General features: G+C 27.8%; 1 protein-coding gene across 1 annotated transcript in view; it reads right to left on the bottom strand.

Moving 5' to 3' along the window:
• Nucleotides 1–388: 388 nt before the first annotated feature.
• Gyf (GIGYF family protein Gyf) overlaps nt 389–13176 on the bottom strand; it is a 59095-nt gene continuing 46307 nt past the window's right edge. The window contains exon 8 of the mRNA XM_065514740.1: nt 389–4313. Within this exon, the coding sequence (XP_065370812.1) occupies nt 4188–4313 (126 nt within the window). The 3' untranslated portion in view covers nt 389–4187. The remainder of the gene's footprint in view (nt 4314–13176) is intronic.

A 13176-nucleotide genomic window follows, 5' to 3' on the forward strand; every position in this document is an offset into this window, starting at 1 on the left:
TACATTTCTTGTTCAAGTGGCCTGAGACACGTTAATGGCCTGGCGATTTTTAATAACTTTAACATTTTTTAACCAATTTTTGTCTTTTATATCTTATTAGAACGACAATTATGTGTACATTTCGATTCTTTTAAATTAAATTGCAAAAGTAATTATTTAATGCCAACATTTTTACAAAAACTGAAAAAAATGCATTTTTCCCCTTGTAAATGCACCTCAAAACTTCAGCGTCGTTGCGGCACCAGTTAACGTTATCATATCATCCTAATATTTTTCACAACGAGTTTTACAATACATAGAACCATTCTAGAGGGGGGGACGGTCAAAATTCGCAATTTTATTTTTTTGGAGCACTCTAATGTATATAGAAGGTAATAACAGTTGGATGTCTATAAGATATTTAAATATAATTCATTTTATTAATTCAAATATGTATTTTTAAATTATAAAAATTATACATATGCATGTTGTATATACATATAAGTTGTATACATACGTACATACGTATATACATATGTATATCTTTAGCATATATATGTATATACATATATATGAATGACAGTATGAAAGCATTTTATTTTCTATATGTAAGAATTTTTTGTTATATATTGTAAATATTTAACATGGCTTTAAGAGTTACAGTTACATTAACAATATATATATTTAAATGTATATAATGTACTATTTATATAACAATTACAGGAGTTTACTGTTTTCAATTACATGTTACGAAAAAAGCCATACATTTTTTCTTTTATTCGTCCATACAAAAATATTTTCTAAATATATACTTCTTCATTAATGTTTAAATAAATAGAAAAGAAATAATTCACTTTAAAGAAAAACAGGATATACGAAGAACAATTTAATTGCTTTTATGGGTTAAATTAAATGTTACTGAGGGCAAATTAAATGATACACAGGCGATAAAAACATTTGAACATCCAGAAATTTTAACATTTACTGCCAGTCGAATATAATGTTCGTTAAGAAAAGTTTGGCTAAAAAATGTGTAAGACCCATCGTTAGACGTACAAGAACTGGGAGATAATGTTAATTCGAAATAACTATTTAGTAAGCTAATTAAAAATTTGTTTATTTATTTTAAAATTAATAGATAATTAAAAACATATCATTGTTTAAATTTTTAAAATTATTAAAGAAATTAAGGTTTAATTAAGGCAATTTAAAAAAAACACATCAATTTTTCTTTTCACTAGAAAATGTTTTCTAAACTTTTCATTCAGAATAGCATGGAAGTAAAATTATTCATGGGAACTAGGATTTATTTCGAAGTCTAATTTGAACTAATAATTATTAACATATCAGTTAAAAAGAAAATTTGGAAATTTCCCGTAAAATGTTATTGGTTATTTCAATTCATTCTAAAAGTAAATATTATTTATTTTAATACGTGACCATATGGTTTTTATAAAAAGGAGGAATTTGAAGGAAATTATTAAACAAAAAGAAGCGGAAATCTGAAAAGAGGAATTTCTAAATTTATGGAACATAGTCATCTATGGCCGATAATCCTATCTATGGCCGATAATCATAGTCAAACACTAAAGTCGGTTCTTTTATAAAAAGAATTTTAAAATAAAAACCTGCTTTGAATTATTTAGCAACTACATATAGTCAAATTTACAGTATGTTTTAAATTGAACCGACTTTAAATGGGTGCCACCTCAAATGTAGAAAATGTGTTAAATGAGTTAACGTCAAAAGTATACTTTAGGTTGTCTATGATAGACCTAAAGTCGACTCTTAAGTAAAATCGACTTTATTTCTCTTAATGTATACTTTATTTTTGACTATGTTATGGGCCATATAACTTTGTAAATTCTGCGTTTATCGATAAAAAACAAAATTACCTCAATCAGTTGGAGGAATATTTTGGGGATTTCAGAATTTTGAAGAAAAATTATATCATAATTTTAATTTAATTTATTTTATATTTATATTTTTTAATGTAAACTATTTTCTTAAGTAGAAATTTATAACCGGTTAGGCCAATAAGGCTAAGTTGTTGAAAATAAATAAATAAAAAAAAACTCTAACGGTTTTCAACTTTTGAAAACTTATTCCTTTCGGAAATAACAGACAATTTTTTTTAAATATTGTTGAATATTAATTTGTAATAACTCAAACATTTTCCAAATGATTTTTAACTTTTATATGTTTTTAATTCCCATAATATTTCAAGACATGTTTTATATACCGTGTTTAAAAAGATGCAATTGTTCCTGAATCTCAGCTAAAAACTCCAATTCAGGTTGAAACTTTTATTCATTCCATTTGGCAATGTTGAAAAACATTAATGTTTCATGTAAACAATAAAAAAAATTTAAAAGATACTTGAATTAATTTCGATATTGTTAAATTTTTTATCAATAAAGTAAATGCAAAGAATAAAAAAAATTGATGATTTTTTCCTGCTTGGTAATATAATAAATTACGTTTCATATTTACAACGTGAGTTTATTTTATTATATATTTTCAAAAATTTCTAATCATATAGGAGAATTGATCTCCCATGACTTATTATCAATTGATGTCACTTGGAATGTTGTTTTTATTGTTGTTGTAGTGTTGTTAAGAAATATATTACATTATTGGAAAATATGCTCCTCATATGCTTAAAAAAAAAATAAAAAATACACTTCTATGTAGATTTGTGCACAAATATATAATATTGGCGTTTAATTTTCTGGCAAAAATGATGCCTTTTCTGAAAAAAAAATTTAGTTTTGTAAGCGTTTTTCATTTTTTCGCTTTACTAATTTCATTAATAACTTTTTAATTTAGTTTCTATTTAATTGAAATTTAGACTCTGTAGAATTTAATAAAAAGATAAAATTTCAAATTTTTTTCTTCAAATATAAACATATTGCATGAATGGTAATGATTTTTGATCTATTGTGATCGTTAAAAATTAAACAGATGGTACAAAATATGTTGGCAACATTTTGTCCACATTGTGTCAGAAAAGAAAACGCTATAAGTCTCATTCAATGCCCAAAAATTATACAACAGAGTTTCCAGCATATAGGACTCTTTAAATTATGTAAACAATTATTTAAAGTTTCAAAATTATAATTATTCTTCTGAGAAAACGATGGATGGAAAAAAACTGAAAAAAATGTTTGCTATATTATTGAACCAAAACTACGGAATATATCGGACACTTAAAACAACTTTCTTGATATATACGGTTAGCTGGAATATAATATGTAAAATTTGGTAACAATATTAAGTATGCATTTTTCTGAATCCTCTGATTTTACGCAATTTTTTTCAAATTCGGAATTTTACATAAAGTTGCAAACATTTTTCTATTGACGTTCTTAAAAACATTTTTTACTTGTTTCCAACTCATTAAACAATAAAAGTTGAACTCATAATTATAAAGTGACGTTATAATCATGAAACATAGATAGAACTTTTGAATATTTGTTGATAAACATACAACAACAAGAACAACAATTTTCAAAACTATTTCAATCGATAGGAAATCTAAAGTGTAACATTTATCCCAAATAATTTAAACAATTTAATGAATATTAATAAAGGTATATTTAAAAATTAAGTGGCTAATTAAATTAAAAGCAAATTGATTTAAATTAAAAAATTTACACATTCAAAGTAATAGCGAGAAGTAAATAAAATAAAAGTATAAAGAGCTAATTCATAAACACGCACATTTCTCACACGGTACGGAGTCCATTATTACATTTTCTTTTAGTAAATTAATTAACCACACTAATTCGAACTTGTATTGGCAGTATATAAATGTACTGTTAATATAACAATTACATACATTTTCGTTTTAAATATCTCAAAAATAAAAATTGTATTTATAATGCAGCTGAATTTTAAAGAAAAAATAAAAATATAGTTGAATTGATTAGATGAATGTAAAATAAAATGTTCTGCTAAAACAAAAAAACAAAATTGAATAAAATGCTTGTTATGAAAGATAATATCTGTTAATCAAGTTTGGACTTTAACATTAAATGTTAACTCAGAAGCAAAATATTAAATGTGTTTTAAAAACGAATCTATAAAGTTACTTAAAATAGAAAAAAAATAAAGTTTAACAATTTAAAAAAGAAATGAAATTGAAGTATAATAGCAACATCATTTGCTCGATTTTTGTTTGTTTTGTTTCAAAGCACACATTTAGCTTAAGGTGCATCACCATAATCACGATCTCCCACATTGATGCGGCCTTCGGCGGCAGTAACGGAAAAGCCCAAAATGCGTGCATCCAATTTTGTCATTTTGCTCTTCTTTATTTTCTTCTGTTTACCCTAGAAAAAAAATGATATACGTTATAGAAAATATGCAATTGAGTTTCAATCTCCAACCAACACAAGCATGTACTATTATGAAATAATATATATCCAATTGTACTCTGGATCCTTATATAAAAAAAATGGAAATAGATCTAAACGGATAGTCCGATTTTAATAAAATTTTCTTTTTTTAATCCGATTTGAAATTATTAGATTTTTACACTCCCTATTCTGGTTTTTTGTTAATAGCGGATCCAAATATAGAAATGCTAAATAGTATATTTTCGTTATTTTACAGGAGAGTTAGAATAAGTAAGAGTGTTATATTTAATTTTTTTTTAAGTTAAAAAAAAAACAAGTAAGAGTGCTATATTCGGCTGTGCCAAATCTTATATATTTTTTTAATTTATAAGTGAAAAAATTTTATGGCAAAAAAAAGTTTAAATTTATATTACAATTTTTTATACCCTTCAGCTTCGTGAGAAGGGTATATATAAGTTTGTCATTCCGTTTGTAATTTCTACATTTTTCATTTCCGACCCTATAAAGTATATATATTCTGGAGATAGCGGAGTCGATTAAGCCATGTCCGTCTGTCTGTCTGTCTGTCTGTCTGTCTGTCTGTCTGTCTGTCTGTCTGTCTGTCTGTCTGTCCGTCTGTCTGTCTGTCTGTCTGTCTGTCTGTTGAAATCAATTTTCTGAAGGCCCCAGATATCTCCGGGATCCAAATCTTCAACAATTCTGTCAGACATACTTTCGAGAATTTTGCTATTTAAAATCAGCAAAATCCGTCCATAAATAACGGAGATATGAGCAAAAATCCGAGACAACCTCTGAAAATTTCATCAAAAAACACAATGTATTGCATGCTTTGACAAAAAAACAACAAAACGTATGGTTGGATGGGTAAGCTTTGCGTATTTTGTTTTTTTTTGTGTTTTGTTTCTTTTGGCGTTGTTGTTGTTTTTTATACAACTAAACTTTTGTTTGGTTGTGTGTTGGTTTTTTTTACAAAAAATCAACAAATCGTATGTTTGAATGTGCATGCTTTGCGTATTTTGTTTCTTTTGGCGTTGTTGTTGTTTTTTATACAATTAAACGTATGTTTGGATGTGTGTTGGTTTCATTGCCTTGCGTATTTTGTTTTTTCTTTTGGTGTTTTGTTTCGTTTGGCGTTGTTGTTGTTTTTTGTGTTCTTGATAAATTTAGGATGCTGTACGCTGAAAGTGGGCAATGTACATACATACCTATATACTAATTATAACAAGTAAAAGTGCTATATTCGGCTATGCCGAATCTTATATACCCTTCACCTTTGTTGTGGATGCATTATTATTTTTTATAATTAGTATATAGGTATGTATGTACATTGCCCACTTTCAGCGCACAGCATCCTAAATTTATCAAGAACACAAAAAACAACAACAACGCCAAACGAAACAGAACACCAAAAGAAAAAACAAAAACAAAATACGCAAGGCAATGAAACCAGCACACATCCAAACATACGTTTAATTGTATAAAAAACAACAACAATGCCAAAAGAAACAAAACACAAAAGAAAAACAAAATACGCAAAGCTTGCACATCCAAACATACGTTTTGTTGTTTCTTTGTCAAAAAAACCAACACACAACCAAACAAACGTTTAGTTGTATAAAAAACAACAACAACGCCAAGAGAAACAAAACACAAAAAAAAAAAACAAAATACGCAAAACATCCAACCATACGCTTTGTTGTTTTTTTGTCAAAGCATGCAATACATTGTTTTTTGATGAAATTTTCAGAGGTTGTCTCGGATTTTTGCTCATATCTCCGTTATTTATGGACGGATTTTGCTGATTTTAAATAGCAAAATTCTCGAAAGTATGTCTGACAGAATTGTTGAAGATTTGGATCCCGGAGATATCTGGGGCCTTCAGAAAATTGATTTCAACAGACAGACAGACAGACAGACAGACAGACAGACAGACGGACGGACAGACAGACAGACAGACGGACATGGCTTAATCGACTCCGCTATCTATAAGGATCCAGAATATATATACTTTATAGGGTCGGAAATGAAAAATGTAGAAATTACAAACGGAATGACAAACTTATATATACCCTTCTCACGAAGCTGAAGGGTATAAAAAGTAATAATGCATCCACAACAAAGGTGAAGGGTATATAAGATTCGGCATAGCCGAATATAGCACTCTTACTTGTTTTTTTTAAATTTACGACAAAAAAATTGTTGGTGAAAAAAATAATATTTTTTGCAATTTTCGCCCATATATTGATGTATGAATCATGTATGTAAGTTATTTGGGGGCTACCGAAAGTTGATTTCAACGGAAATGTAGAAATTACAAACGGAATGACAAACTTATATATACCCTTGCCACTCATTGTGGATAAACAATCTTCTATCTTCTATATAAATAAAAATCAAATGCCGTTCGTTGGTAATTGCATCAACGGCTGGACCGATTTGGACAATTTTTTAATCTATAGCTTCTCTTCAGAGATCAGAAACATCGCCCGAACCTTTCAATGGTACGTTTGTTCGAACTGATTTCCTCAAGGCATCGCAATCTTGATTAAATTCGTCGTATATAGGACGATTGGGAGCTGTCATGCCTAACTCAGATATTCAGGTATGTTCTGCAAATCACATTTTATAAAAGTGGTTTGAAATCACATAAAAGGTGTTCTGAGCACATAATTTTGTGATTTTAAAACGTTCAACAAAGTCACTAATGTTTTCAAATCACTTGGTTATTTCTGCGGCTATTGCATGGAAAATATTAAAATAAATTATTTAAATAAATTAAACAATATGTCCTTTATTAATTTTCTTATAGAATTACTTGTTTTATTAAAAAAACACTTAAAATTTAATAAAAATCTAGAGACACCTTTTCTGCTGTAAAAAGTTTATTTGCTTTTGTGATTTCTTTTGTGGTTTCAGGTTTGTTTTCAGTTGTCAGCTGTTTATGATTTTCGAAAATACATGGAAGCTTGCCAGACTAAAATTTTTTAATGTCTGTCTAAAATATGTTCAATATCTTTAAATTAATTATAGAATTCGTCATAAAATTTATAATATTTGTTAGATTATATTATAAGTTATCAATATGCGTTAAGTTTTTTGCGCAAATTGGAAAAAAAAATGCAACAAAGTTGAAGCAAGTGGTAACCAAAAGCAATTGTGTACTGTGGCAGCTTTGCTGTTTTGTTTTCTTTTTGACATAGTGGTTGAGCTTGCGCCATAGTTTTTGCAAAATGTTTATAAAATGTAATTCCATTCTTTTTAATTCAATTAAAGATATAACAGAAGCTCCAGGCATTTTTTTATTTTCACTTTAATATTTCTACAAAATTATTTGCAAAACAAAACATTTAAAATAAACGAATCAGCTGTTTTCTTGTGCTTTCGAAAATTTAAAATCACACCGAAAAATACAATAACAGTGTGATTTACAGAACAGGCACAAATCACACGTGTGATTTTAAAACGGTATGTGATTTGAAATCACGTGGATTACAGAACATACCTGATTGGCATATTTGTATTTGCTCCACAAATCATTCGGTTTGGATGGGATGCATGTTGAGATAATTATCGAAAATATGCATAGATTCCGAGGGTGTATTCCCAATGAGTGTCATTCTCTAAAGTGCCCTGGAGACGATCAAATAAACACATCAATCACATAGTTGTGTGCGTGCAGTCGTTCTTGCCGTACGCGTTGTCGGCAATGATTGATGAAAATCAAAAAGTTTTGATTTTTTATTTGACGACTGATTATTTGATCGTCTCCAGTCGTGATTGACAATCAAATTTCATTTGCTTTGTGTTTGCTGTGCATGGAATAAAAAAATATTAATTTTATGTGTTTTACGTTTTTAACAAAAAAAACTTCAGTATCTCCGAGATTTTTGGTAATAATGGAAAAGTGCGTCCAAATACAAATGGTGATTGAAATATTTATTTGTACGTCTCCTCTAAAGCTTCAAGCATACGACACTCACACATATGCACTGATTGATGGGTTTATTTGATCGTCTCCAGGGCACTTAACAATCGCAAGCATTGCACAGTGGAAAATTTTGGTAATTTTCGGATCAAAAATTTGTAACTTTTTAATGGATGAGTATTTCTGTAATATTTTTTTACTGTTGAATAGGTGGGGCTTTAAGCTTTAATTTATATTTTCGAACATAAAAAGCGAATCATTATAAAAAAGTTATGAACGCTTAAAATACTTTTTCTTTTTTATTTATTTTTTATTTTTGTGTAAAATTGAGGACAAGTAAAAGAGGCGTTTTTATGTATTTTCTCATTAGATTTATAGGTCTCGCTGAGTACATTAGAAATTGTGTCAAAAAATCAGTCAGTTTTTGCTTATTTTGATATGAAAGCATATACAAATTTATATCAATGTATAAAGAAAATTTAGTTCTTAACAAAACACGGTTTTCAAATCGGATGAAAATTGTTAAAGTTATTCAACTTTTCATTAACACCTCTTAAGGTAGGGTCAGACTACGCAAATTATTTGACACAAGATGTTTCATGTGTTTGATCAAAACTACATCAAATAATTCATGGGTTGATTTTGTGTTCACACTGTACACATTTATTTGCCATATTTGTTTAATCAAACTACACCGAAATACTATCAAACACACAAAGGGGAAAATATATTTGACTTGTGGTCACATTTATGGTAATATTTGTTCTAAATAATTATTAAATAAAGCTGCAAAACAACTTTAATTTCTTTCATCAATAAAAAAGACATTTCTAGAAAGTAAAATATTACCAGATTTTGCTTTACGTTTGAAAGAATTATGAAATTTCAGTACTTTTATTTAAGCGTCAAATATTTTATGTTTCTAGTTTGAACAGAAAATATTTTTGCACTGCAAACAAGAAAACAGCTGAATTTGGTCAAACAAATTTATTTGCCAATATGAAAACATTCTTGTAATGTGACCAATGTGTGACCACTAAACAGCAAATATTTTCCTGCATTTTGGGTATATTTTTATTTGATCTTGCAATTCATTTGCAAGATCAAACAGCGTCAAATAACAGCTGTTGCATCATGTGTTATCGCAAAAGTAGTGTTGCTATATCTTAAATTAAAAATCGCTAAATAATGAAAACAAATCGCGAAAAGAACACAAGCTTGAACAATTTAATAATATAATTATTAAATGTTTATTTATTAAATTATATTACTATCACAATTCATAATTGAAATTGAATGGAAATGTAATCATGTTTTATACTTGAAAAATATTTGAAATATTAAATATTTTTCAAACAAAAAACATATGGCTTGAATTTATGTTTCCTTTTTACTGGATAATGCTATTGAAATAAAGTGTAATACAACTGTAATTCAATTGCTTGACTATAACTCAAGGCTTGAATTACACTTGCTATCAACTTGAATTCCAGTAAAAATGCTTATTGGTTTTTTAATACATATTATTAATCGAACACGACTTTTTCCAAACTTTTTTCATTCAGAATAAGAACATGTTCACAAATATTGTTAAATTTTATGGAAATGTTTACCTTTTTTACATAAATTTTTAATTAATTCCAATTCAATCGCATTATCTAAAAATTTATAATAAAAATTTTTGTATGATACTAAAATCAGAAAAGTGAAAAATGCTATTAGACATATTCTTCTTCTGCAGTAAAAAAAAAATTAAACAGATCATACTGTTTAAGAATTATTTTTTAATTACAATCAATTCATACTATTTATGTATGTATAAAAAAAAAATTTCTTTGCTTTTAAATGCAATCTGTATAAAATTTCAGTTAATATTCCATATGTACATATGAGCAATTTTAAATTTTGAAAAAAGACAAACTCCATGTATAAATAAAAAATAATCAAACATCAGACTATGTTAAATGTATAAAAATATAAATCGCATAAAATTGCAAAAATCGCAACATAGACTTCATATCTTCAATTAGTTTTTCTCCCAGTATGTCATCCTAGGCTGAATGACTTTTATGTGAAGAAGAAGACTTCATTTATTGATGCAATTATTTAGTGAAAATAATTTAAATAACAAATATTCAAGAAATATTGAATATGTATTTATGTTTTAAAAAAAATAGTGAATTTGTGTCTTTAATTTAGTACAAAAAATATTTAAATAATCTCCTCTTATTTTTCCGCCATGCTGAGCAAATAATTTTCTGTTTTTTTCTATTTGATCAAACAATTATTTTATGAAAGTGTTTGATATAGTGTGACCACACGGCAAATATATTTACTGATTCTTTTTCGCAGCAGTTTGGTCAAACAAAAAGTGAAAAATTAAATTCAATATATGATAACAAAATTCAATAAATCTCTAATAAAATTATTACTTTACAATTCGAAATAAGTGCTAACCTTAAAAATATTTGCAAGATCAAATTATATATTTTTTAGGTATTTATGTAGCTAGTGGTCACACTTTGTTCACATTAAGAAAATATTTTGTTTGCCGACAAATAATTTTGTTTGACTAAAATCATCTGTTTTGTTGTTTGCTCTAAATTTTATTTGTGGTCAGATTCAGGCAATGAAATATTTGACGATAAACGTCAAATATTAGCTGTGTGTGACCGTACCTTTAGTATTTTCTCCCCCAGCGCATATGAATAAAAAAAAATATTTGTGCAGTTTTCAATTTTCAAGGTCAATTTTTTCGAACTTTTTTCGAAAAAGTTTAATAACTTTTGCAAATATAAACCGATTTCTGTAAGTGTTGTCTCGTTTATTTCTACATAAAATTATCTTTAAGACACTGTGCAAAAAAATAGGTTTTCACAGAAAAAATTCAAATTACTATTGTTGAAAAAAAATTAAATAATATGCGAAACTTTTTTAAAAAAAAAACTTATATAATATCTTGGTATGTGTATTTTATGCATATATTTTATGAAAGCTTAATTCCTTGTCTCTCCATAATTGTTTAAATTATATTCTTGTTTAATAAGAAATGCAAAACTGCCAAAATAAAAAAGCTGATTAAATTTACAATTTTTTGTTTTAATTTCTGAGTTGCTCAACATTTTTGCATATCATTTGTCTATAGACACGAAAAGGCAGCTAGTTTTGATATATCTTTTAGATAATAAGTTAAGCTTTAATTTTATGTTAAAACGAGATCGGCGGCAAACGGCGCCAACAGCTAAAATCCTAGTCAAAGTTGCGTAGGTAAGCCAAAAAGCATTACAGTGAGGCCTCGATTATTCGTGATTCGATTAACCGGCAACATCAATTAACCGGGAAAGAATATTGAAATATTTTTTGATCGATTTAATTGTTTTGCATCGATTAACCGTAATTACCTCTATTATCCGGGATTATAACATAATTTGTTTCGATTATTTTTGAACAATCAATTTAAATAATACGAAAAAGGGGAATTCCTTCTATTGCATACGATGATTCGGAAGCATAAAAAAGTGGCCACATACAATCCGTACGCACTATAGTAGTCATAACAACGCCCCCTGTTATCAAAATGGAAAAATTTTTCCATACGTTTTTAACAACAAATCTACCATTGTTCTACAATGAATTGCAAGTCATTATGTTTAGTTTTAAAAAGTGTAGACAAAATGGAAAATGAAGCTAGAGATAAAATTGTGCACAAATACAGTAGCCCAAGAAAGTCAACATACAGGAAAAATTATTATGTTACTTTAATTTAAAGCAGTTTTTTTTATTTTTTTTTTGTGAGATATATAATAATACATGTCTTATGTCGATTTTAGCAAAAAAAAATCAAATAACGCCCATAAGCTCACCGTTATTAGATTTATTGATTCTGAGTAAAATAACGAAAAATTTATTCTCGGTCACGCCTACTTTTTGGTGGGCGGGGCTATTAAGTTTCATAATATTTTAAACCTTAAAGCCCAAAAAAACCAAAAAAAAAATCGTTATTTGACTCAGAATTTAAAAATTCTAATAACGGTGAAATTTTGAACGTGATAGGAAATGTTGCTCAACCCGACTTCAGTGATGTTGTTTTAATTTTTTTTTGTGTAAATTTATTTTTTTAACAAATATATTTCATTACTTTTAACTTATAAATACAGCTTTCAACGAAAGAAATTTAATTTGAATTCCTGTATGTAGACTTTATTGGGCTACTGTATCTAGAAAATCAGACTTTGTCGGGTTAAAAGATAGCCAAAATCTGATTTTCGGCAGATATCAGGTCAGAATTTTTACGTATCGGTAACTCGAGGTTGTGTGGCCTTTAAATATGAATATGTAAGTTAGGTTTAGGTTAGGTTTAGAAGGGTGTACACTAAGTGTACTTCCACCCAGAGACCTTGAGGTCCATTGTGATTCCCTTCAATAGAGATAGATAAAGATGATAGCATTAGGATAAGCAAAAAAAAAGAATATGTAAATTGAATATGTAAAATTTAAAAAAAATATTAATTTGGCAGGCAATCCGCAGCAGCGGTTTGAAGAGCCAAGCTTTTCAGACAGGTTTTTAAAGAATTTTCAGAATTATATATAAAAAGAGAGTCATTTATAAGACACACATCTGATACAAAGTTTTGGCCAAGTTGTAATTACTCAACGACAAGTATAATGAGAATAATATTGATGTTATACCAAAACACATCAATTAAACAAATTGCCCAAATCTTCGTCCAATCGAGATATATTGGGCAATTGTTAAACGTAAAGTGAAAAGGAGTGCAGGTACAGTAAATAACCAGATTTTGATGAGAACAAAGTGGAATAAATATGCTGGAATAACGGAAGAAGTGGGAAGAAAAGTTGTGCAGCTATTAATGTGAGGCATAAGAAGCTTAATAAATTACCTTTAATTTC

Source organism: Calliphora vicina, chromosome X, assembly GCF_958450345.1.
Source record: "Calliphora vicina chromosome X, idCalVici1.1, whole genome shotgun sequence".
Lineage (NCBI taxonomy): Eukaryota > Metazoa > Arthropoda > Insecta > Diptera > Calliphoridae > Calliphora > Calliphora vicina.